This window comes from Staurois parvus, unplaced genomic scaffold, assembly GCF_062004578.1.
Source record: "Staurois parvus isolate SC_StPar_1 unplaced genomic scaffold, SC_StPar_1.0 ptg000441l, whole genome shotgun sequence".
Classification (NCBI taxonomy): domain Eukaryota; kingdom Metazoa; phylum Chordata; class Amphibia; order Anura; family Ranidae; genus Staurois; species Staurois parvus.
Window position 1 is genome coordinate 461,752 of NW_028318237.1, and position 27,616 is coordinate 489,367.

Below are 27,616 nucleotides of genomic sequence, written 5' to 3' on the forward strand. Positions count from 1 at the left end.
TGATCAGGGGCGGACTGACCACTTGGAAACTTGGGCACTGCCCGAGGGCCCGTGGTCAGTAGGGGGCCCCATGAGATGCCCCTGGTACCTTTTTTATAGGCTTTTTTGAGTTTGGGCAAGGACACAGGGGCCCCATGATCCCCTATTGCCCGGGGGCCCCATGAGTTGTCAGTCTGCCCCTGTGTATGATTCATATCAGGGCATAGTGTAAACTAGCCCTTAAGAAGCTTAGAGTCTAAGGACCCTATCTTAAATACATACATATATTAGACAGGAGCCAATTAACCTCAGAAGAAATTTAACAACCAGAGACACCAGTGCTGCAAGGCAAAAGTGCCAACCACTAAGCCACAGTGCCCCATTCACAAGTTTCAGTCACTTGTAACTTGTAAAGCAAGCAGTCACCATCAAAGGACTAGACCAGCTATTATCAACCAGGGTCATGTGGACTGCTAGGGGTACTCCAGGGTTGATAGGGGTTCCTTGAGCAATAGGCAATATCTGGGTTCCTTGAGGAATAGACAGTGTCGGGGTTCCTTCAGCAATAGGCAATGTCTGCCTTTCAAATCAATAACCACTGATATCAGTGATCTTTTAGCTATCTATAAGGAGGGAAATCTTCCTATTGAGTGCAAATGTAAGGAATATTCTTCCCTCTGACCACCAGTGTAGTGGGGTTCTTCCCTTAATGAACAGTAATATGAGGGTCATTCTGCCACTGATCACCAGTCTAAGGGGGCTCTTTTCAACTGACCCCCCAATGTTCTAGTGCAGTGGTACTCAACCTTCCTAATGCCGTGACCCTTTAATACAGTTCCTCATGTTGTGGTGACCCCCAACCATAAAATTATTTACCCAGTAATTATAATTCATGAGTGTCGTTTTACCTCCAATACTGCTGCTTTCAACACAGTACCTGCTTTTAACACAGCAGCTGCTTTCTACACAGTAGCTGCTTTTTACACATCGAAAATATGTGTTTTCAGATGGTCTTAGGCGACCCCTGTGAAAGGGTTGTTCGACCCCCAAAGGGGTCACGACCCACAGGTTGAGAACCACTGTTCTAGTGGATTTCACTGGCCATCAGTAGAAGGGGGCATTTCTGCCCGTACAACAATGTGAGTGAACACCATTTCCAATGACTGTGTCTCTTTTCTACAATTATTTGTTTCTTTTCATTTTTATTGTCGAAATAAATGTTGATGAAGATAGCAGGCTGGGTGTTAAATATGCTAAGGGCTCTTTCATGCTGGTGTGTTGCAGTTTTCCCTGCATGCAGGAATTTTGGGTGTAAATGAAAATGTGAAAATGCACCAAAGCTGCCCGATGCAATAGAAGTCTATGGCAAAGTGCAGGTAAGCAGCACAAATCCTGCTGGAAAAACACACTACATCAGTGTGAAAGGGGCCTAAGTATGTACATATAGCAATCAATAATAAGGGTTCCCTGAGGCCTGAATTTATTTCTAGGGTTCTTCCATGGTAAAAGGGCTGCCAGAGGCTGGTCTAGACAATGAACTTTGAAAACCCGGAGGGTCCATTCACATGTGTGTGTGGTTAAATATACAGTACATGTGCTTTTAATATTGCAACTATGTGCATTTAGTCCTAAATTGCATTGTTTTCCTGTGGGATAAGTGGGCAGAAAAAGCAATATGCTGAATTTTCAAGAAACGCAAAGTCTGTACCATATTAAATATAATATGTAGGACTGAACTCTGGACCCTTGCACCACTCACAGAGAAAAACACAAAACTAACGGGTAGCTGATGTTCTTAATGGAATCCCATTAATAAAACAAATCTGTGCATATAGAACAGCGGTGCCCACTAATATCTACAATACCTAATCCAAAAAATAAAATATATAAAAATATCCCCCTATATAAAATTATGCAAGAAATTGTGCAAAAAAACTGATTTACATATAACAAACCCTCCTATACCTCTGATTCACATGTAGTATAAATGCAATATAATATGTGACTAATACATAATGTTCTTTCTCATCACATATAAATATATAAAACAATATTATAAATTATTAAAGTGATTAGTGCAATCAAATAAATGAATAAAGAGCAAAAGATGTGTCTATTAAATGACTTTAATAGACACATCTTTTGCTCTTTATTCATTTATTTGATTGCACTAATCACTTTAATAATTTATAATATTGTTTTATATATTTATATGTGATGAGAAAGAACATTATGTATTAGTCACATATTATATTGCATTTATACTACATGTGAATCAGAGGTATAGGAGACATAGTCACATCATCACAAAATCCAACATAACTACCGTACTTGTGTCCATCCAATACGTGAATAAAGTGCTGTTTGTTGTGCAAATTTTACCATGCCAATGATACCACCAAAAATGTGCTCTATCCGCCACCAGATAAATTGGATAAACTCACCAAAGCGATATGCTGGTGAAATTATAGACTAGCATAAGCGCTTGTTGCTCTGGGAGTGACAGTCTGCAGCCCGCAATCCTATCTTCAAGGACTTCTTAAATTGATATACCAATTTCACTCATGGAAAACAAGGAGCCTCCATAGCATAAAACCATTTAAAGTATTTATTAAAACTGCAAAGCATATACACTCACATTGTTCAATGTCTCAACTGACACAAGTGAAATGGCATAAAATCGTAAGTACGGTTATCTCCATCCGTATGTAAACAACTACCGTGAGACAACACCGCCGTGCGTGGTGACGTCACCTCCTGGCCCTGCCCTACGTATTTCATCACTTGACGTATTTATTTTATTTTTTGAATTAGGTATTAGGTAGATATTAGTGGGCAGTGCTGTTCTATTTGCACAGATTTGTTTACCATATTAACAAAAACATTATACATAGCTCTTCATGTAGAATCAAGTTCTTAGTTGCGAGATGTGTTCTTAAAGAACTACTCCAGGAAATTGAAAAGACTGCAGGAGCTAAGTAACATTAAATAATTCATTTAAAAAATAAGACCTTTCCACCAAAAGAAAAAGAAGAAATTAATCTAAAGTCAAAATTGTGTTTTCATCTTGCACAGGGAAGGGTTAGAACCCCTGTCAGTTTTTTTTTGTGTCCAATTGGGAATATAGTTCCTTACCTGTAAACACAACAGAAATCACTCCAAAGTGAGGGAAATCACCCCTTAGACAGTTGTCACAAGAACAAATGTCCCTGTTAAATATTTCACCTTTGTTCCTGTTCTGGCAAATAGAAGGGTGAATCTTCTTAACAGGGACACAGACATCAGCAAAAACCTAACTTAACAGGAAGCAGTATGAGTGCCACAACAATGGTCAAAAAGTCCAAAGTGAAGCTTTATTAACCACTTCCAGTCCGGACACTTTTACTCCCTTCCTGTCCAGGCCAATTTTCAGCTTTCGGTGCTATCACACTTTGAATGACAATTGCGCGGTCATGCAACACTGTACCCATATGAATTTTTTAGCATTTTTTTGAGACAGACAAAGTTTTATTTTGGTGGTATTTATTCACCACTGGGATTTTTATTTTTTTTGCTATGTAAATGAAAACATTTTGAAAAAAAGTGTTTTTCTTATAAAATTTTGCAAATAAATAATATTTCATCCTAAATCTTGGCCAAAATTTATTCCGTTATCTTTTTAGGAAAAAAATCAAAAACACAAAATAGTTTATAACCAAAAATTATAATTTTTAAACATTTTTTTTTTATTTTTTTTTTATTTTTTATAGTATTATTTATGGGTTTTTTTATTACATACTGTCACCCTAGCAGTACAGTGTCACCATGGTGACACTGTACTACTTGTGGGGGGTGATGAAGATTTGTTTTTTACACTGATTGCTTTTACACCCATAAAGGCTGTAAAAGCAATCATTTCTCCTTCTCTCTAGCTGCATTCTTGCAGCCATTGAGAACTACTGTGTGAGCTGTGATTGGTCACAGCGTGTCACATGGTACAAGGCTGTTGTGAATAGCCTGGCTGTTGTGAATAGCCTTGTACCATGTGACCTCTGATCATTCACAGATTTCACACGCAGTAAGCAATGATGTCAGAAGTGACATCTTGCTTACTACTCTGCATGTGATCACTGATTGGTCAATCAGTGATCACATGATCAAGACCTTGCACAGAGGTCCCGTCCAACGATCAGTATTCCACTGTGTCCGGAGGACACAGCGGGCACCAGATCGTGGTGCTGCGCGCTCCCAGGGAGCTCGCACAAGCAGGGTGCGGGGAGGCCGTTTATATACGGCCACCCGACCCTGCACTGCCACCCTCCGGCCGTTTATATACATGGGCCAGACGGGAGGTGGTTAAATACCTATTTAAAGAAAGCCAGTGTATTTCTCCATGTCCTGCACGATTCTGATCTGAACTTATGAAGTTCCAACACTGAAATAATGACAGTACTGGTTGGCAGACTGATCTCCCACCTGACAGGGATAGTACAGTTCTGGCCCAATGTTCTTGGGAATAGAAGTAGCAGTGCAAGAGCTTTTGCTCAGACTAGTAGCCACTGAACATGGACACCAATAAAAGGGGATTATTATGACTGCCATTGAACACCTGATAGAGTTTCTTTTACTCTAATTTTCCCTTCAGTATACTTCCAGGACCTATTTTGTTTAAAACATAGCAAGGCAAAGAGGGAAAGGTGCCACACTACAAGCCATACACAGTGAAGCACCACCCACTTTATTGGCCACACCCACACCTATGAATAATTCAGGAATGGTATTATCTTGGTAGGTATACCCAGGGCTGCTGTTAGAAACCACCGGGCCCCACACAGCCAATGTAACAGGGCCCCCAAATAAACACAGTTTATTATGCTAGAGTTATGAATGAACACAGTGAGTGATCGCTACCGATCACCACTGTGTTCATTCAGGCTGGTAAAAGTTACATATTTACAGACCCTTCCCACGCTCTCCATCCTATTGTATTCTTCCATTTGCCGGTGTGAAGGAGAGAAGGGAAACCGGCAGCACTGCAGGGGGTGAGGCACACAGAGGGGCTTGGGCAGCATGGGGAAATGTATGATGCACTGTGAGGGTGCTGCAGAGACAGCCATACAAGGGATCAGTTCCAGTAATTGCCCCCCCCCCCCCGCCCCTACTGCCAATCACCAACCCTGCTCACATCCAATTCACCCAGCTGCTTGGGCCCTCCTGCTGGTCTGGGCCCCATACAGGAGGACCAGTGGTACCCCCTTATCCACAGCCCTGGATATACCACGTTTAAAAAAAAGAAAACAACACCAAAACATTAGGTTTTTCATGCTCCTCTTTTTATTCACTTAATATAAAAAACTTTTTTATTTTCTTTTAAGAATGCATCGTAGCACAATATACAATACTTTAACATACTTTGTGTGAAACTTTGTCAAAATAAGAGCCTACACCTGGAACAATGCAGTGTCAACAGACATACAGACCCATACGCCATGCACAAGTTAGTGCACTTACTCCGGACACGAGGGACGGGTCACTAATCGGACCAAAACTTCAAACATTGCACAAGCCGAGACCGATATAAGTTCTCAGAATGCATACATTTTGTTTTTCAATTAAAAAAAAAAATACACAAGCAAAATATTGACGTTTAGTAATAATATTCATAGAACAACAAATTTCTCTGTAATTCTAACTAAAATATTTTAGGGTTTGGGATTTTTTTTTGTACAGGAGCGATAGTGAAGCACTCAAGACGAGGTTTGCTGTACCTGTCACCATTGAGGAAATAAAAGTCCTATTTGTGGGCTTTGTAGTCCCTTAATGCCTGCAGGGATCCCTGGTCCTATAGCGTAATTAATAATCATTCTTCCTAAGTGCTAGCCCTGGATTCAGTATGTCTTTTGGGAGTCACTGTTCAGGTAAACATTTCTAATAAAAACAAATTATACAAGAGAAAAAAAATTCAACTCTGATGTAGAGTTTTTCCTTTTTTTCTAAACCATCAACACCACCAGTGACAGGCAATGTTAATTTATATAAATTAATAAGTTAGAAAACAGTACAATATTTACATAATAATAATTATAATAATAATAATACACTGTTATAAACAGTAAAAGTACGTGTCAGGACTTGAGGCAGTGCAAGATAAAAACAATGGTCTCGCTTTATAGATGACAGGATGACAGGAGGAAGTATTGGAAAAAAAAACATGCAGAACGTGGTCATACACATTACAACACACACCGCCTTCCGATCGTCAAATGTAGTGGATGCACGTTAGGGGGAAAAAAAAAGGCTACCTCTTTAATAGATTGTGCAGAAGAGATTCTACAGAAAGCAACAATCTTAACACATATCTTTGTATCAAGCAAAAAATGTGAAATGACTTTGGGTGCATGGAGAAAATGGCGATGACCAGAGACGGAAACTGTCTCTTTTTTTTTTTTTTTTTTGATTCTGAATAATTGCGATAAAGTCACATATATTGCCACGATAAAGGAAGACTGCTTCTTTCCAGAAAGAATTAAAATATACAAGTTATTTCCTTGTTCGGTTTACACTAAATATCGTGTAATTAATAGGCATTTCAGACAATGGAAGTTATACAAAAAAGGCACACACGTCCTCAGACAGTTGGACAGGGTTTCGACATAGACCTACCGAATAATAATAGTATTCATTTCTAGCTTCTAACTAGGTTTATGTTTTCAAAATTTCACGGTAAAAAAAAACAAAAAAATCTCTCAGTTTTGTGTCTTTGCTTTGTACAGTTCTCTGACCACTCATGCTATTTTCAAAACATGTCCATGTGTTTACGTCTTCCTTTTTTCCCCTCCTGAAAAACAATGCCGAAGAGTAACGTACATTACTTGGTAGTTTCCTGAGCAATCTTTCAATTCGGCACCCTCAGCCACAACTCCACTGACGAGCAGCTGCAAAGATCTTGGCCATTCTCAACCGAGGCCAAAGATCAAGATTACATGCTTGTCAACAAAGACAGCCCGCATGTGTTCTCCTGGGTTGAAAGTTCCCATTCAAACATGACCTATGTGTCCAGAGGCGATGTGTCGTCTGTCAGTATTTCTGCATCGCCTTCTGGTGAGTCCTCGATTCCTGGATCAACCATATGAAGAGTTTTCGTACTGCTATAGTAACTGATACAGTCCCCCTCTTTGTCGTGGCTTTCTGAATCTTCTTCTTCAAGAGTCAGCTCAAAATGGAACTTTTCTGAGACCCCTGGACAGTCCTTGTCCTGCTCGTCCAAAAGAGGAGAAGGGCTTTGAGGTATCATGCTTTGGTACCAGTTCCTATTGTCCTCCAATGTATCCAAAATATCCTGAGCATCAGGCTGGACCAAGTCTGCCCATGTTTCCCACAAAGGATGGACAATATAGTCAATGAAGCCAACCTAGGAAAGAAAGAACAGTTAGTCCTCTATATGCAACAACAGCAGATAAATAAAGTTTAAGGCCAAATTCCAGGGAACTGTAAAAACACCTTAAACCCTAAAAGTATCCAATTGACTTGGTGTAAGCCTCTTTTAATCCCACATACAGCCGAACTAAAACTTATCAGGTGTACCACAGTGTATATAAGACAGAAGATGTTTAAGGAGGAGAGGGGAGAATAATGTCTTCATAAGTCTATTGCTTCCCTTTAACTGTCCAGTCACAGGCTGGGAGGATGGGAGATGACCAGGCTGTGTTGGTTAACTGCAGTTGATTATAGGTCACAAACATGCTTCTTTGAGGCATGGCAGGGCTGTGTAAATCTTACGACTAGGTGGTAAAACAGCTTGCATCTTTGTATTTCAGCTGTATATTTATATGTTTGCCTGGGCTTTAGTCTTAAACTGGAAGGAACATTTAACAGCTCTGATATTAGCTTTAAGTGAAGTTAAAAAGTAGTAGAGCCGTGGGCAACATGGACACTTTTGTTCTCCAATTTTTTTTCAAATAAAGAGTTTTGTTCAACACTGTTGACTTTGTAATCTCAAAGTTTTGAATTCTGGACAAATTCTGGGTTTTTGGCTCAAGGATTGTAGGGTTTGTGACTACAATAATTCCTCAACAGCTATCCATCACTGGTCTAGATTGGACTATTATTTGAATGTACTTTTAGGCACAGAGGAAGAGTGGAAGACTAGTATTGTAATTCCCTAACAGCTATCCTTCTCTGGTCTGGATTGGACCACTATATGAACGTACAAGGCACAGAGGAATAGTGTAAAACCTGATGGTGTAATTGGTCAACTGCTACATATCTCTGGTGTAGATTGGCCTAATATGTAAAAGTACTCTGAGTCATAGAGGAGTAGTGTAAGACAGGTGGACAATATAGCAGAGAAGAAACATACCTGTGATTTTTCCACAGAAGCTGTGTGCTTGTCACACATTGCACTGATCTCCATGCCCCGTTCTCGCTCTTTGTCTCCCTGCTGGAAGAACTCCTCCATGATTCTGTCTGTCCACTGCCGGTAGAGCTCCAGAGATTTTGTTGGATTGCTTAAATCTGCGCAGTGCACCATATTCCTGAGAACCTACAAGAAAGAACAACTTAAGTTCAGTAACAGATCTCAACGTTCTGTTCCACATCATTACAACAAGAACATGAAGAAAGGTTCCAAACAGGAGCATAAAAACATATTTTGCTGGACTTTTTCATTTCCTGAAGTCTATTTGTTTATATTTTGTAACACGAAGGTAAACTGTACATCACTCTGTAAAGAAGAGGATTTGCCAGTAATGTCTAATGCTGGCAGTCACTGGGTTGCACTAGCTGAAAGGCCTATTGTCAGTTAATCCTGCTGGTGTGATTTATGAAATCCTGGGATAATTTCTGGTCCTGTTCTAGGAGGAAATGTCTCTCTGTAGATCCAAATCTGCTTGGCGCCACAGAAGATCTTCTAAAAGATTGATCGGTTACCTATGTCATGAACTAGTCATATTTCTGAACCCCCTTACCCTAATAACCATTGAATACACATTAGCAAAGAAGACTTTATTTGTGTTGCCCAAATTAACCAAATCTCTTTTCATTTTTCAAGAATGTAAGGGATGATCTGATTGGTTGCTATGAACACCACATACAGTGGTCTTTTCAATATTACAGTGGTCTTTTCAGATATTATTGTAAATGAAGACCATCGACTAAAAAACTATGCATAACTCAAACAGATTTTTTTACTTTTTTATTGCAGTCTATGTCCATGCTTTGTAGATTCACCCTCTGTTTGTTCTGGAATACACTGTCACCAGGAGAATAATTAGAAATCCAAATGATTGTCACCAGAACAGAAAGGTAGGGGAAATCTTCTAATGGAAACACCTTTTCTGGGGCAACTACCTAACAAAATGAATTTCCTCTTACTTCTTAGTGTATTTCTGGAGTAGGAGGTGATGGAAATTATAGAAGTAAACTGAGAAAAGTTTTATTCCTTTCCTACTCTGTCCAAAACTATAGAGAAAAGTTTTGGTTATAAGTACACTTTAAAAAAGCTAAATTATTTGGAAGAACAACTAAATAAGAGCATTATAGTCCTACTTCTATTCTCACGCACGTTGGAATGCTCCCTGTCCTCCTTCTATGTTTTCCATAATATAACAATAACTTAAAATCAGGTGGAACCACAACAGATGTGCAGACCTTAAAACTCAACTACGCAATCCGAAAAATAAATTTAACAGCAAAAAGGCTTAATGCTACAAAAAAACAAAATATGACTTTCAGGAGAATACTAGGACTTATAGTTTTATTTATAAATATACCTGTATGCGGTCAGTGTAGTTGTCCAACAGAAGAACACCAGAACTGGTAACCTTCTTAGTTTCTACCATCGTCTTCAGATCGGCCAGTAGGCTCATGTGTTTGGACATGTCTGTGGCAAGCACCTATAAAGAAGAAATAAAATGAATAAAAAATAGCCTAACCTAGTGCTGGTCAAATATTTGCATGATAAAGGCTGCCTTTGAGCAATAATTTTAGCAACAGGTCCTGTATTATATAAAATAATAAAATCATGCCACAATGTCTACAGAATTTCCAATAAACTGGAAGCTACATAAAACACATGTCATCTCCCCACCACTTTTTATCCATCAAATATCCCCCACCACTACAAGCTTATCATATCCTCTCCACCACTTCTAGCACATCTTATCTGGCCCTCCACTTCTATTCCTTCATATCCTCCACACACTGCTTCTAGCCTGTCTCATCCTTTCCTCCACTTGTAGCTCTTCTGAAACTTCAACACCCTTGACAATTATAATCTAAAAGATTCTTACCATGTCAATGACCATTTTCCTGAGTGATTGCCTCTGCTTCTTGGTAAGGTTCTGAAAAATGTCACAATTTTCCTCCTGCAGCAACTTGAAGCCCACAGCCAGGTGGTGATTCTCCAGGACAGACTCATCATTGTACATAAGTGCAAGTTCAGAATCTGGAAATGAAATTATGATTTAGTGATCTTTAAAAAAATATATTTAAAACTAATTTATCACAGTGAACCATGATCCTCTGCCTATAAGATACAAATTAAAAAAGCCACAACTATCTGATAAGGACACTGGCCTTAACATGGCCCTACTAGGCATGATAAAGTACCTAATCTGCCCATAACAGAGCAATAAATGGATTCCGCTTTTTTGGAGATATCCCCCAAAGATGACTATCATCAACACGGATACCCACCAGACATGAATGTAGGTAAAGTTGTATGTTAACAGGATGTCTGTAGCAGTGTTTGTAGCAGTCCTAAAACTGCTTTATCATCTTACTGCATGACTACTTATTAAAAGTCCTCATTACTTTAAAACAAATCTAAGATAGGTATTTGTGTTTCCTCAGCACTCTATACAAGATGCTTAATGGACACTACAAAGCAAGGAAGACTTACTTGTATTGATTAGGAATTGATTGGAGACTCCTGGATGGTCTACATCATGGATGGCGGCTGCAAAAATTGCGGCAAGGACTTCCAGGTCGGTAAAGACAGCCTGGAAAATAATATTTTTTCATAAAAACTTGTTTCAGAGCAAATGTTTCTACCCTTGTGCATTTTCAGGGCTACAAGATAATAACAAAAAACGTAACACTAGCTAACCACTAGCCAAAATTAACCCAAACCACTGTCAAAAATAAATCATGGATGGAGCCGGTCACCGCATTCACCTGTTAACCCCAAGCGGTGTGAGCAAGGCTAGACAGATGTCTCGCTGTCCATTAGTTTCAAGTGAGACACATGTCCATCTATGGTTGGCTAAAGGGTTTCCAGTGGATGATTGGTGGACAACTGGTGCAATGGCACAAGCTCCAAGTGTATGCTAGCAGGGAATTGTGGGAAAGAATCATTGGGGACAGCTGTGATGGTTTAGCAGCTTTATCCTCCGTTACTACAGTCCCACTCAAACTGCAGTGATATCTATCAAATGACTGACATGAATACCCTTATTTTTTTGGTTTATTCACCATTAAAAGAAGCCTACTCAATCTTTAGCCATCAGCCTGTAAAGTGTATCTTAAAGTCTTTTTTACTCTTGGATAGAGCAGGGATTTTATTGCAGCCTGTGTCTCTGCTAGCGATATTCACTTTCTCTATCTGTCCTGGTAACTACAGTCCCTAGGATTGAAAGTGATGATAAATTCAAAATATGCACAGGAATAGAAGGGAAATCCCTCAATGAGGATACTTGTTCTGGTGGCAACATTCGCTTCTTGCTTTGGAGACATTTCCTCTCACTTCCTATTGTGTCTACAGAACAGGGAGTGAAGGAAAATTTCCCCAATGGGACACAGATGGCGGAAAACCCCCCAAAAAACTGACAGAGGTTTTAACTTTGCCCTCCTCAATCCAAAATGTAACAAGTTTTGGATTTAGACATACTTTAATTATATCTCTTTAAACATGAATTGTAAAACTACCCAGTGTTCCCCGTTGCCTGCTATATTTTCTCCAAGGTTTCCCCATTACTTACATCCAGAGCTGGAGTGGAGAGGAGCACATGAGTGGACTGTGTGACATCAGCAGCATGGAGGGTGTTATGATAGGCGACATCTGAGTGGTAGTGATCTTCTAAGGTCATTGTGTAGGTGATTAGTGTGTCTGTGGGAATTTTGAAAGTCTTCAGCAGATCTCTCTCCTGTGTAGTAAAATAGTAAACAGATTTCAGCTTATTCAAAAAAATTGGAAAAAAAGAATCTTTCTTAACAAAACTGAAAGATAAAAAACATTTTGTCCAGTTAATGATTCTTGATACTGACCTGGAATATAGCGTACATGATGCAGGTAAGTGGTCTATTGCAAGAATAGGCTGCTACCTTGAAGATGTTAAGTCCCCATTTGTTCAGATCCTCCAATTCCTGAAGAAAGAATGAACACAAATTTTAAAAAATGCAGAAAGGAAATCTTTCAAATTCAATGAGCGTAGTATTTCATACAAATGAATTAAAAAGCTGAACTCTATGCAAACAGCTAAATACACACATGAGATACATATGTGGGAGCTGTTTCTGTCTGTCCAGTTGTACGATTTACACAGTTCTGGCACACAGCATGCCCTGTCTAACAGGGCAGAAGACTGGATTTTTTTCAGCTGTACTTAACTAACACGTATAGGTCTTGGCCTTCTCCCAGCCTGTGATTGGACAGTGAAAGAAGGATAGGACAGTGAAAGAAGAAGCAGCAGACTGATTAGCCTCTTGCTCTGACACTGATCCCCTCCTATCAGAATGTCCTTTGTTACTATTTGAGCACTGCAGTACAACTGACTGGCTCCTTGTGTTGCTTCTCCTTCTCCCAGCCTGAGTCTCTGCTGTACAAGGACTGAAAAAAACCTATTTAGGTACTTGCATTGCTTGCAAAAGTTCATTTAATGATGTACAGTATGTAACTGAGTTCATTTGTGTATTTTATATCCGAGTAGAGTTATTCTTTAACAGGAATATAAAATTGGCTCTAGATTGTAACATTCTGTGAAGCAGAGATTGATGTGAATGAAATATTGTACCACCCAGTGTGCTATAGGAGGCTTTACTGCTAAATCTGGAGGTTGGACATTTAATTTCCAAGGCAAACCTGTAGGTAAAGTTGAGCTTACACTGGGCCATTAAACTTTGTTAATCTGCCATGGTACCTTCCACTCTGTCTTCTAACACATCATTGTTATAATTTATTTTTATGTTTTTAACATTTTGCCTGATTTTACTGGGCATCAGCCACTTCTTTACAGATCAGGGAATTCTGCAGATGTCTTTCAACCATGATTCTTTTATGAACCAAAACCCATATAAGAAAGACATCATGGAGGCATACTCATGTTCCACAAACTAGTCCATGGCCAGTGACTCGGTGCCTAGGATTAATAGAGCTGCCCCAGTACTAGCATATACCATGAGTCGGAGTGTTGCAGCCTATGGTAAAGCCTGATCACACAGATGTTTTGCCTTTGACAGGGTGCCTTTACAATAAGAGAATGGTTTCTCCATGTTTACAATGCACTATTTATGACCCAATGTCACCTGTTTCCTTGAGCTTGGAGGAACATATATACACCTCACTGGGTGGCCTCCTGTCAAGTCTTGAAAAGCTACCAAAGTGGAAAGTGGTCTGCCTGAGCACAGCTGTCACTCAGCATCACTCCCCAGTCTTAAGTCTTATATTATTCCATCTGTGTAAGGTCATTGCTGACCGTCATAATATAAAACACAAAATCTATTCGTACTTTAGACAGCAAGTCTTCGTGTTCTGTCTTGACTCCGAACCGGGACATGCTCGTGTTGTTGAGGCTGGAACTATGCATCAACTTTTTTACTCCGCTAATCTGCGTCATTAACTGATGCCGCTTCTTCTTCTCACGGTCTTTCTGTGTTGGGGAGGGGATCTCCACATCATTCTGCTTGTCTGTGAAAACAAAAGTATATATACATGGCATGAAAATATTTGCAAAACAAGGATGAAATACGACATAAGGGGAAAAAAGCAAACACAATAGTCAAAATACCTTTAAATTAATGTTTCATTTCTGTCCATTTCTTGGTTACAGTCTATCCAGTTTTACTATTTTTGTAAACAATAATTAAAAGTTCACTTCCCTTTCTCATATCCAATGTCCTAAAATTGGTCGGGATGGGGTTCTCAATTACTTGTGAGAACTACAGGCAAATTTTTTTGCCTTATCCATCAATTTCATTGGTATACATGTAAGCCCTGGTCAAGCCTGCTTGGGGACAGAGTCGCTACTCAATACATTCTCCAATGGCTGGAACAACATACATGCTTGTAAAATATTATTTCATAAGGCTGTAGGATGATCCAAAAATACATGCATAGTGGGCTGCTATCTAGTGCATGTAGGGGTCCCTGACACATCTCTTTGATAACAGCACACATTTTGCACGTTTTTAAGGCTATACATCCCAATCACAAGAGAATTAAAGAAAAAGCGCTTGATTCATTAATAGCAATTGCCTTCATTAAAGTTTTATAATAGAAAAACTTGCAAAGGAAGCATGTATATTCAAAATCGGGAGTACTCTTATAAGAAAATGCAATTTACAGAAAGTCCCTTAAATCTGCAACCTAGATGCTCAAATTTTTGTGCAAATTTAGCTTCTACATTTGAGTTAATATGATAGCTTTTGTTAGCTATAAACGTAAGCTTTAAAAGCTCTCTTAGGCTTTTTGTGAACAATATTTTGTGCTATAAAGTAGTATTAACATGGCTTGGTTTGAGTTAAAACATCCATGCATGCACCGCATTAGCTTTCAGATTTTTTAGGGCAGAATCTATTAAGTTCTGATAAAAGTAGGTTATTCCGTCTTCCCAGCACCTCCTTCTGACCGTTTTTCTCGAGCCTCAGACATGCGCCTGCTATTCTCGGCCTAATTAAAGCTCCTGCACAATGGAAAATAATTGAGGCGAAGTGCAGCTGTGTCTGGAGTGGGGTGTAGGATAATACAGGCAGCTATTATTCACTTGCGCCATCAGTTTGACACTAATAGGTGTTTCCCTGTGGGCTGCTGCATCCACTGGGAGAATTGACGAGCGAGCGGTTTCTGTCTGGAATCTCCTCCTGGAAGTGTGAAACCTTCAGTAATTTCCACACGAAAGAGGCGATTCTCACCAAACCACTCCTTTGTCAGTTCCCTATACAATTCTGCTAATTTTTTTCCATGCAAGAATGTGAATGTAATATACACCATACACAAACTTTGAAAAATATGCAAAATGCAGAAATTGGCCTGCTTTTAACTTGGCCTAGATGTTTAAATGTGCACCCAGTGGAGCCTCAGTAAAATGGAGTAGAGAGAAGGTTTCCTATAGTTATTTTTATCATGTTTACGTAGATTCATGAGGGTCTTTTTTCAGGCACTTTCTGTTACGGGAGGACAACTATCTCCCAGTTCTACTCCTTCTTTGTCGCCCTCTCACATGGTTGAGATTGCAAGGATCATGCTGACGGTTTGCTAAGATATGGTCCATCATTGTTACTATTGGGAAGCCAGCCGGTTTGGAGTGACAAAACTTGAACAAAGGATTTTCATGACAAAAAAGGCAATTGTTTCTGAAATACACAGTCCTATAGCAGAATATGCAGACTTATGTTGCTCTTGGCAGCCAGTCATACTCTACCTTCTCTTTCTAATTCTATCAGTGGGTGACAAGCATAGTCCCTTCTAATACTGCCATCAATTGGTTGCTATAGGCAACAAGACAAGTCCTGCCCGATACTTCCATCAATTGGTTGCTATGTCCAACGAGCAATTTCTCCAGATACTTCCAAAAATAAGACCTATAAGTGCAGGAAATCCCTACATGACGAATGCCATTGGATTTTTTACTACTTTGAGGATCTTTCATACACAGCAGATGAAGCCATTTTATAGGGAGAACACTTTGCCAACCAACAGAGTCACTAGAAACTTGTGCCATCTTTGTCCTTGGTGGTGTCTTGGTTTTAGGAAGTATTGTACAGAACACAAAGCTGGGTACCACATTGATGTTCCAGATTCCTAATGGGATGATATTCTGTATTCCTGTCTTACTAGTCAGGGCCAAAAGGTGGCCAACTCTGATGATGTTTCTTGGATTGAGCAGCCCGTGAACCTGCTAGCATCTAGAACACAATGTTATCTAGGAAACAAGGTGGACATAAGGTTGTCTAGGAGACTGGATCGACTCAGGATTGTCTAGGACACAAGGTGAACATAAGGTTGTCTAGGACACAAGGTGGACATAAGATGTCTAGGACACAAGGTGGACATAAGGTGTCCAGGACACAAAGTGGACATAAGGTGTCTAGGACACAAGGTGGACATAAGGTGTCCAGGACACAAAGTGGACATAAGGTGTCTAGGACACAAAGTGGACCAAGTCTGTTTAGGACACAAGGGGTTCATTTACTAAAGGCAAATAAATTGAGCAATTTTAAATGGGGGGAAGCTCTGCTGACTTCCATCATTCAATTGTGTGCACGAAAAAATGCTTTTTTTGTTTTACATGTACTTGCATGTGATTGGGTATTCTTTGCAAAATTAAGCTTCTCCTCATTTACTAAGCTCTGGAACAACTACACGTGTAAAGCACACAGTCTATGTGTTTTTAGTAAATCAACCCCCAGGATGTCTAGGTGAACACAAAGTAGTCTAGGACACAGGATAGACTGAAGGTTGTCTAGGTCTAGGACACAGGATGGACTGAAGGTTGTCTAGGACACAGGATAGACTGAAGGTTGTCTAGGACACAGGATGGACTGAAGGTTGTCTAGGAGACAAGGTGGCTACTGGGAATAAATCTGTCCATTTGCTAAAAGATTGACCACATGGTTTATTCCATAGTAGGAGGCATGAATGAAGATCCTTTTATTGGCACCGCATGTGCCAGAATAGTAATTTGGCACCACTGGCACCCCATGTTCCAACATAGTAATTGGTCATTTGAGGAGTTCTTCTACCTGCAGATATGGCTGTTGGCTAATACGGACCCTCTTGCAACTTTAACTAACTATGTTACTAGTTTCCTTCTGTGGTTTTTATACATGTGTTTATACCTTCCTCCAGAGGTGATTCAACTTAACAATTCATTAGGACCTAGTGCCAACAGTGAAGCACAAGGTGCACAGAGGCTAAGTGATGTGGTTTGCTTTTCAGATCAATGGATACGCTAATTTCCTGTGACTATGGATACAAAATGGCCTACAAAAGTGAATGGATGCTGTTTTAAGAGCTAAAGAGCTTCAGTGTACTGGTGGTGAAACAAGATTTTGTTTTAAAGCAGGGTGCTACTGAAACTTGGATAGCTGCTGTTCTACAGCCCCTGACACCTAGAAATTTTGTGTCACTTCCCACTCTCAAAACTACATCATATGGATGACGATAAAACATCCATAGAGCAAATGAAGGATGCTTATTTTGCATCACAGGGAGTGCGTGATCTCCCCGGTTCAGTGCTAGGTTGCAGCCATACACACACAAGCAAATTTAAATTTTCAGGCTGTAAATTTTCATCTAATTATGGCAAGGGTTGCCAAAATAACACCAGGTTATGTTTATTGATCAGTTTCAATGCAAATGGTACTTGGGGGGAATTGTTATTTAAAAACATTATTACTTTAGCTGTTCTTTAATTGCCTAATAACTGTCGGCACACGTCTCTTGCCCGAACAAACGTGTCTTCAAAAGGGAGTTCCCGAGGAATTCCATCGGAACAAACAGGCGCACCTGCCTGCAGCCATGTAATAACGGTCATTTAACAAGAGCTGTGTCAACTCAGCAAAGGATTGTGGGTATGCAGCAAATCAAAGCGCCCTTACCCAAGAATGTGCTGGAGATATATTCAGACACCTGATTGCCCGATCTGCTCATCTCTGAGAGGTGGGTCAGCTCCCGATTCAGCATCCTCTTGAACTGTTAAAAAAAAAAAAGACATTTAAACCCAAGTCCTCCGTTATTTTATGTCGGTACAAATGGGATTTCATTTTGACATGTGTTAAACAGGTTATCAGGGTCCAGATCTCTGGTAAAGATTCAATATGCATTTATAATCATTGACGTATGTTTTAAACACTGACACAAGGTAACGTTCATCAACGCTTATTTCATACAGAATAAACTTCTCAATGGCTTTGTATCACAGAATGGTTAACAAACGGAGAAGCATCACGTGAGCTTCCTAATGTTAGATCATAAAAAAGACAGATTGCAATACAAATCCCTATTTGCTATGTACAATCACATAAAATCACTTTGTTAAGAAGACCCGAATTCAATTATCACCTGCGGGCCTTACAATCTCCCGTTGAAGCATAATGCTGCCAAAATGCATCAACAGCACAAATCTGAAATGGACGACAAGGCAAAAAACAAAAACAAATGCACGGTCCTTTAATCCCTCTAAAAAAAAATTATACCACGCTAAACTGCTCTATGGGTATGCCAAAATGAAAGGTCTATATTGCATATGACCTCATTATTTACAAAATATTATCCTCCTTAAGCCTGTAACCACAAAATGAGTCCTGTCCATGCAAAGAATAAAAATAGATCACATTAATGAAGGTGCTCCAAATTTAAAAAAAAACCCACCTTGATGTAGCCCCAAGAGACGGACAGTAAATAATTAGCCTCAGGCATTTTGGAATATTCCCCAGAATGGAAAGCAGATCCCTCTCAAATCCAGATGTCATACAAAGGAATTCCGAATGGATTTAGAGGATTTTGGGGTGGCGTTCATGGATCAGCCGCTGGGACACAGTCCTAAGACTCCGAACGGTACCATCACGAAGAGAAGCGAGCCCCTCGATTCCATGGTAGCCGAGCACAAACTGTGGGCAGGAAGAGCACAAAGAAGGCACAGGCAGCTGTCCAAGTGCAAGCCCTTAGTGCCCATCAGCAAGACTGGATCTACTGGGGGCTTCTCTGCTTCACATTAGTCGTGCTCAGCTGAGCAAGCTGCTGAAGTGACAATTATTCGGCGTTGGTGAAGAGAAGGAGGAGGGGGGGGGGGGCTGTCAGTCTTAGTGCACCATCTCTCTCCGAACAGGGAGAAGATTAAGATGGTGGAAACCCCTGCATAATTGAATACAGCATCGCCACCCCCGGAGGTGGCACATGTCTGCCTGGGCATTTAACCCTTGCTGCCGTGGTCCCAAAAATGCAATCTTTAAAAATATAAAGGGCATCAATATTCTGATTAATCACATCATTATTATTGTTTGGAGAGTTAAGATTATTGGAAAATAAAAAGGAAGATTTTTTTTATCCTGCAGTTCTATTTTTAGATAACACAAAAAGGTCCAAATGCAAACAAAATAGGAATGTATATAATGCAATCACATTTTTATGATATAATGAAGCTAGAAATATTTCTGTCTGTTTTTTGCAGGGCATTTATTCGTGTTTGTTGTTTTTTTTTTTTTCCAGGGGTCTGAATGTTGCCAGATTATTAACATTCATGCTTATTCATCAAGGCTATCTAGAAGGCAGTGAAAATGTGCAAAACACACCAAACCCATAGCAAGCAATACTTATCTAACTTTAGCACAGGAGTAATCTGGTTGGTTGCTGTTGGTTACAGCACGTTAAAACATCTCTGCACAAAGGCATGTGTGTTATATTTAATATATGTAATTTTTTTTATATTTAAAGAAAATTTTATATTATGACAACATCTTCCTGGAAATATTTCACATATATATATACATTAGTAGATAATATATATAATTTTTGTGATACGTTGTCAAGGAGATGGTATGGATGCAGAATTTGGGATACTTGCAGCTATTGTTTTTGGCCCTGTGTTAAATAATTCAGTTTCAGCTTGCTAGGGATGACATCACCCCCGCGCTCCCCCCCCCCACCCCTCCTTTCCTCCCTGATCTGGTCTATTCGTGGGAAACCTAGAGATGCAGTGTGCAAATCCAAGCAGCGCGCGGCTTCAGACACAGGCAGTTTAAGGAATATTCAGTTGTCATGACAACCGCATCACATGGTCCTTCTGTACTGTACAGCTCCCTGTTTGGATTTAATCATTCATTAAATATGGTGTTCCTGCAAGAATTCTCACGGTGGGATCCCAAGGCATCCCCTTTATGATTAACCCCTTCTCGATCATCAACATATAGGTTGTACATTTAGCCGGTTTATTAGCTGCGGATCACTGAGCTATAGTGTCCCAAATTTTTCTTGGCTGCTTTGCTGACCCATTTTTTTTAATACGTTGCAATGCATTTAGAGGAATATCTGTGAATTTTCTATATAAACTCACTGCTACATTTATAACAATATCAGATATAGGACTTCATTAGTGACACTTCTCACTACTGTTGTAGGAGTCTATGCTTTGGATGCAGGTATATTCTATACTTTATATATTTACTGACTTCAGGGATTGGGATTAATTTTTTAGAGTGTATATGGAGTCTTATGTACCCCTAAAATATTGGTATATGTACTATATTGGTATATGTACTATATTGGTTTATGTACTATATTGGTATATGTACTATATTAATATATGTACTATATTGGTTTATGTACTATATTGGTATATGTACTATATTAATATATGTACTATATTGGTATATGTACTATATTGGTTTATGTACTATACTGGTTTATGTACTATATTGGTTTATGTACTATACTGGTTTATGTACTATACTGGTTTATGTACTATATTGATATATGTACTATACTGGTTTATGTACTATATTGGTATATGTACTATATTGGTATATGTACTATATTGGTTTATGTACTATATTGGTTTATGTACTATATTGGTTTATGTACTATATTAGTATATGTACTATATTGGTATATGTACTATATTGGTTTATGTACTATATTGGTATATGTACTATATTGGTTTATGTACTATACTGGTTTATGTACTATATTGGTATATGTACTATATTGGTTTATGTACTATATTGGTTTATGTACTATATTGGTATATGTACTATATTGGTTTATGTACTATATTGGTTTATGTACTATATTGGTAAATGTACTAGTGACTTAACAGTGCACGAAACTTCACACCAGATGGTACTTAACTCCACAAAAACATCTACACCATTTTCTGAAAAGTGGAACATACACGCTTTTAGGGCATGCCCTGATGTGAGAACATTTTTGCACATTTTCTGGAGTTGTAGGGTTCTTTGTACCCTCAGGAAAGAAGTTGTGTCCAAAGTTGACTAAATAGTGGGTCAACCTTTATCCCTAATTATGCCAGTTTCCTATTACTTCCCTCCTTGGCCAGTATGACCTTCCAATGTGAAAGGCGCTTGCACATTCTGTTTAGCACAGTTCAATGGCTTTTAGCCATGAGCTGTGCTAAACAGTTGGTGCTGGTGTTCTCAAGAAGCCTCTTGGTCCCAAGTTTTATCTCGAATGGACTAATGGATTATTCACAGTGGTGTATTTAGGTATTGTGCTGCCCTAGGCAACACAAAAATCATCTGACCCCCACGGATGCTCACCAACACCTCCCCTTCCTGCTCCGTGGAGAGATCCTGATATTGACCAACAAAACCACTGCCCCTCATCTGGGAGAGCCTTCCACTACCCCCCCCCCCTTCCCGGCGATAGAGAAAAAGACACCCATCTTCACATCTCTGGACATCCCCAGGAAAGAGAGTCAGGCTCTACATAGACCATCAAGCAGCCCGCAGCCTCTCTGGGATCCCATCTGGTTCCAAGGTGTGCGTGTCCCTTCTTCCATCTCTTCTTCTGGGGAGAGGTGCTGCCCCCCTGAAAAATGCTGCCGTAGGCAAGTGCCTTGTTTGCCTTGTGGTAAATACACCCCATGATTATTCATTGGAATCTTTGTGGCCCACTTTTGTACAACATCCATCCACATGTCTGTTGTTGTTATCCCTATTTATTTTATTTTTTGTGCTGTTTCAATCTCAGACACTACACAAAATATATTTCTTCCATGTAACAAAAAAAAAGTAGCCTCTCCATGTTTTTAAACACATTCGTGACTAAGGGATTAAAGAGGGACATGTGATTTTGTTTTAGGACACTTAACGTTTAGGGCCCATTCATACTTTTTCATCCTTATTTGTGCACTGACGCCCATTGGGGCTTAATTTACTAAAACAGGAGCACTCAGAATCTGGCTCAGCTGTGCATGGCAGCCAATCAGCTTCTAACTTCAGCTTGTTCAGTTAAGCTTTCACAATAGAACCTGGAAGCCGATTGGTTTCTATGCAGAGCTGCACCAGATCAAGCTGCTCCAGTTTTAGTAAATCAACCCCTTTGTCACTTAAGGACAGAGTCTGAGTGATTAAAATATCTCCTCTTATATAACTTTTAGAAGGCTCCATTCAGACCTGTGTGAGTGTGTTTGCACGCACACGTTGCTGGTAGGGCAGCTCATTCATTTCAAGCTGCTCCAGTTTTAGTAAATAACCCCCATTGTGTCAAAGCAGCTGATTTTGAATGGCCTAAGCACATAAAAAGATGCCCCCGTACTATTTCTGGCAGCACATTTGGACATTGCCGTGCACTATAGTGCAGAGACATTTACTGGGTATATACTGTATGTTGGGATGCTGTTTAAAATAAATGACTATACACCAACGTATACATATTCCCATTCATTGCCACAGTGGATTAGTTTTAATGGGCCCTTTTCTGCCTTTGGAAGTCGATGTCATATTGAATCTTTGGGTCACCATAAGTGCAAGGCTCCTAATTATAGCTCTTAGGATTCCATCCTCCATTTTGTTCTGCACAGATTTTTATGAATGTGCTGCATAAAGGTAATTTTCCGTCCCCTCTTCCTGACACACATTACACGTTGTACTGCACGTTTGTGTTTACATTTGTGGTGAATGGCGAGGATAAAATTTCCCTGCCCACCCAGCAACAACTGTGCATCTCTTTTCGGGAATCACGCTGCCATTTGCTGGAGATACCCGGAGGGAAAGGTCACAGGTTGTTGCTTGCAAGGATCAACGGGCAATTTTGTGTGAATTTTTATTCAATTAATTCTTGTCTAACCGAGAATACAGCATGAAAAGCAGAAAAATGCAAAGAATATTTCTCTGATATTATAGACCTAATAAAAAGGGGAGGTGATGAACGTGGCACTCTAGCTATTGTTAGATCTACGGAAGATTAAATGATCGCATTGTTATTGTGCTTGGCCAGCATTACTAGCACTGGAATAATTATTAATATAAAAGCAGTAAACTGTATTATTACAGACACAGATTCTGTGGTGCTGATCTTAGGCAGCCAAATTTGGCCACTTCAGTCTACTCCATCATCAGCTGCTCATCTCTGCTCTGGACTGGCTGCCTGATGGTGATATTGATGGATGATGTGGCTATGCAGTATGTGTCAAGAATGCTGCATGTAGTATTTTCATCAGGGGCTTACATGACAAGGAGACAATGCATGAGTAGAATTAGGAGTCAGTTGGCACCCTATAACAGGAAGTGCATGAACAAGGCACTTTTAATCAGAACTTCAGATTTTAAAAGATTGCAAACAGCTTTTGAAGTTGCATAAAGCCTCACTCCGGGCCAAAATAAAGATATATATATATATATATATATATATATATATATATATACGTATTTACCACAAGGCAAACAAGGTATTTGCCTAGGGCGGCATTTTTTCAGGGGGGCAGCAGCATTTTTCAGGTGGGGCAGCACCGACCCCCCCGAAAGAAGAGATGGAAGAAAGGACACATGCAGCATGGGGACCAGGTGGGATCTGGATCTGAGAGAGGCTGCAAGCTGCTTGATGGTGTATGCAGAGCCTGACTCTTGTTCCAGGGATCTCCGGAGCTGTGAAGGTGAGTGTCCCCTCTCCTGCCAGGGTGTGTGTGTGTGTGTGTGGGGGGGGAAGTTGCCAGTGTGGAAGGGGCGGTGGTAGTGGAAGGTGGGGGGCTTTGCTGCTGGTCAATGTCAGGCTCTTATCATGGGGGAGGGGGTGTTTGTCAGTGTCAGGGTCTCTCCGTGGGGGGGGGACTGATTTTTGTGTTGCCTAGAGCAGTACGAAACCTAAATACACCACTGTGTGTGTATATATATATATATATATATATATATATATATTGTATTATCTAAAAAAAAATAATACATTGACTGTATGCATATATAGACAGCTGTGACTGCAAGTTCCACCTCCTCTCCAGCGTTGTTGTCCGCAGTACCTGTTCTTCAACCCAAGATGTCCTCAGTTTTCTGGACTGAATCTCATCCCACTTTATTCAACCAAGAAGACTGAGGACTTACTGTGAGTGCAGGAAGTCAAAGACTGCCAGAGAACAGGCGAAAAGGAAGAGGACCTTATGCTTCACATGACCTGAAGACTTCTGGAAAAGATAAGTATTAAAAAAAAAAAAAAAAACACACACCAGGGGCAAGCTAAGGGAGACTAAAACTAACTAAACTAACTCTTATATGCTTTTTAGGTCTACTATACCCCCCAAAAAACTCATAGGACAGCGCGCTAAGTAGCAATGCCTCATATCTTTAAGAAGTTCCTGCTATATTTTGTGGCTCGTTAACAACCTACACATTCACGTACAGAAGAAAAAAAAGAAAATAAACAGATGTAAAGCGCCCGTTTGATCTGGTATGGTTTCAAGAAGCCCTGAGCCTGGATCCACACACTTTGCATAATCACCGGCATTACTGACAGGAAGTGGTTGCCAAACTTTTCATTTTATGGTTTGTGTGGCTTTCTGATGACGTTAATCGTTTTCTGCAAAACTTTTGCAGAAGAAAGATGAATTCTCTAAATGGCAACGGATGACCTTCCCTAATTGAGGACATGAAAATGAAAAGGATCCTTCCGCACTAAACGGGGATTTTAGTTTTGGTGGAAAAAGGAGAGTTGAATCACCCAGTGGTTTCTTTTATCTCTCATGGTCGGCCAATGTGGAGATTGCTGTAGATTTGTTGCAAACCTGCCTGTGGCTGTTATAAGTGGGTCCTTCCTAAGCCCAAGGTGGACAGGAACCAGGCCAGAAGAGTATAGTAGAGGTAGCTCCAAGCGAGATATATAGAAACCAGGGGGTATTTCAGCCCACCTATAATTGAAAATCACTTTTGGGTGGATTGATCCTTTGAAGTGTCATGATGCACATTAATATCTATGCATTGCAGTAACATACAATTTTGATTATCGAAACGCTCCTTATCTGCATACAAATTTCAGGTCAGACATGAAGAAATAATTTAATGCATTAGATCAACAAAAGAGCCAGTCATCGAACATTTTCAGAAAGAGAAGTTGGTAATGGAAACCTGCAGGTTTCTTTCAACACAGGTTACCTTCCTTGAAAACAGAACTTCAAAACTCTCTGTAGGCCCAGAGAGCAAATTTTGATTTTTTCTTCAAGAGTAAAGCTTGGCCTTGCCCCTGGATAACTCAAGAGCCATCCTATTGGTTAATGAGTCCGTCAGTCATGTCAAGAGCCTAGTGGGGAGGGGCAGACCTTAGTTTGACTTTCATTGAAAAAGAACGAGAATTTCAGCTTTTCAAATCTCTAATCTTCCAAATCATTTTGACTTTTTTTTTTTACCAATGGTGACCTCTGCTTATGTATTTTTCGTAATACACTTGTCAAGGTCTATGACAAGGTAAATTTAAACAATATCTAACCCCAAGAACAAAAATGTAATATATTGCAGCCAGGGGCGGACTGACAACTCATGGGGCCCCCGGGCAATAGGGGATCATGGGGCCCCTGTGTCCTTGCCCAAACTCAAAAAAGCCTATGAAAAAGGTACCAGGGGCATCTCATGGGGCCCCCTACTGACCCCGGGCCCTCTGGCAGTGCCGAGTTTCCAAATGGTCAGTCCGCCCGATTGCAGCTTATCAAGCCTTATATGTGGTGACTGCATTCGTTTTCTGTTTTAATTCTTTTTCTTCCTTCTTTTCATCTGGTGATTCTGTAACACTCTTCCTGTCCTAGGGTGCAAAAGCTTACTTACTGTACTGTATCTATGTAGGAGAAGCACTGTCACACTAAGAAAAAAATACAGAACACCTCCTCACCTCCATAAGATGGAAGGGAGGTGTTTTGTAGTTCAGAGAGAGCTGGGAACAATGTAACTGATAAGACTGCACAAGAAGTTATCTTTGCACTTATTAAACAGAAAAAATACTTTCAATGGATTTATTTAACAGACCAAAGGGGAGCAAATAAGAGAAATTTGTTGGTAGGCTTTACATACATTTTATCTACAGAGAAAGAAAATCTTCTCTTGAAGAATTACTCAGGTTGACACAAAAGTGAAATAGCATGGCGCCCTCACTAGGAAACTGCTGTCAGTGCACATAACCTGGCTTTTTCTAGTGATCTTTATGACTGTAGATAACTTTTATAAAGTGGTGACCACTCTGACATTTTATTCTGGGCGTAAAAGGTTTTTGGATAAGACAGAAATTGCCTTCACACGTAATGAGGTTAATGTATTTGACACACGGCGTGGTGGATTTTGCTAAGTTTCGCCAGACGCTACGCTTTCCCACACAAAACTGACTAACATCTTGAGATTCAATACCATTTTTTTCCTATACACAGCTGTTTGCCACTTTGAATGTAAAAGAATACAAAAAGAAGGTCTTCATACAGAGTCACTACCGGTGTGTGCTTAAAGGAATCAGGTGCAAAGAAAAGTACCTGCAAAAGAAGCTGCAGATGGAAGCTTAAATGCCTCTGTGTACAAAGTATCAAACTGAAATCATGGAGAAAAAAGAGAAAATCAATAGAAATGTATAACGCTCACATTTTGAGAGGCTATGGAAGTTTTGTTAGAAAAATGGAGATTGAATTATCTTCAAATTAAAAAAAAAAATGGATGGGGACACTGAACCAAAAAATAAAAAAAGAGTTTTAGATAATAAGACACTGGTGTCATAATTACATATTAATGATGTCACATGTCGGTATATTCTATGGGAAATAGATGCTTTGGGGCTGATTTACTGAAATTGGAGATTTGATATGAAAATATAACCAGGGCTATAAATAGCACGCTTCACATCATTATAGCAAATCTAATAATTTTAATTTTAGCTATGCAAGGGGGGGGGGGATGGGTTGTCAGCCTTATTGAGTTTTTATTGCAGTCTATGTCCCTGCAGTGGAGATATTCTCTCTCTCTCTCTCTCTCTCTCTCTCTCTCTCTCTCTCTCTCTACTGGTAGTCAATTTTGGAAAATACTAAATTCTGAGGTTGATTTACTAAAACTGACTGGAGAGTGCAAAATCTGGTGCAGCTGTGCATGGTAGCCAATCAGCTTCTAGCTTCAGCTTCCTTAGTTAAGCTTTGCACAGCCGCAGCAGAGTTTGCCCTTTCCAGTTTTAATAAATCAACCCCTTTGTCACTTAAGGACAGAGTCTGAGTGATTAAAATATCTCCTCTTATATAACCATTATAATTAGAAAGGACATGTCCTAAGGCTCCATTCAGACCTGTGTGAGTGTGTTTGCGCACACACATTGCTGGTAGGGCAGGCCATTCATTTCAATGGGCTGTCTTACCCACGAGCAATGCGAGCAAAAAAGTCCCCAACACTTTTTTGAAATCACACCGCACGGAATCATTTGGTCCTGCAGCACCATGCAGTATAGTATGCGTGAAATTGCGTTGCGGTTTCCAGTGGCAATGGC

General features: G+C 39.9%; 1 protein-coding gene across 3 annotated transcripts in view; it reads right to left on the reverse strand.

Moving 5' to 3' along the window:
- Window positions 1-5,269: 5,269 nt before the first annotated feature.
- Window positions 5,270-27,616, reverse strand: part of PDE4B (phosphodiesterase 4B) — a 545,522-nt gene continuing 523,175 nt past the window's right edge. For 2 of the 3 annotated variants that reach the window (XM_089687949.1, XM_089687950.1), the window contains 9 exons: window positions 17,773-17,866; window positions 13,683-13,861; window positions 12,223-12,321; window positions 11,937-12,101; window positions 10,859-10,958; window positions 10,248-10,402; window positions 9,729-9,851; window positions 8,318-8,500; window positions 5,270-7,369 (listed from right to left, as the gene is read on the reverse strand). In XM_089687949.1, coding sequence (XP_089544075.1) covers window positions 7,007-7,369; window positions 8,318-8,500; window positions 9,729-9,851; window positions 10,248-10,402; window positions 10,859-10,958; window positions 11,937-12,101; window positions 12,223-12,321; window positions 13,683-13,861; window positions 17,773-17,866 — 1,461 coding nt within the window. In that variant the 3' untranslated portion in view covers window positions 5,270-7,006. Of the gene's footprint in view, window positions 7,370-8,317; window positions 8,501-9,728; window positions 9,852-10,247; window positions 10,403-10,858; window positions 10,959-11,936; window positions 12,102-12,222; window positions 12,322-13,682; window positions 13,862-17,772; window positions 17,867-18,544; window positions 18,944-27,616 lie in introns of those variants that run through there. The other variant, XM_089687951.1, reaches the window with a different exon arrangement.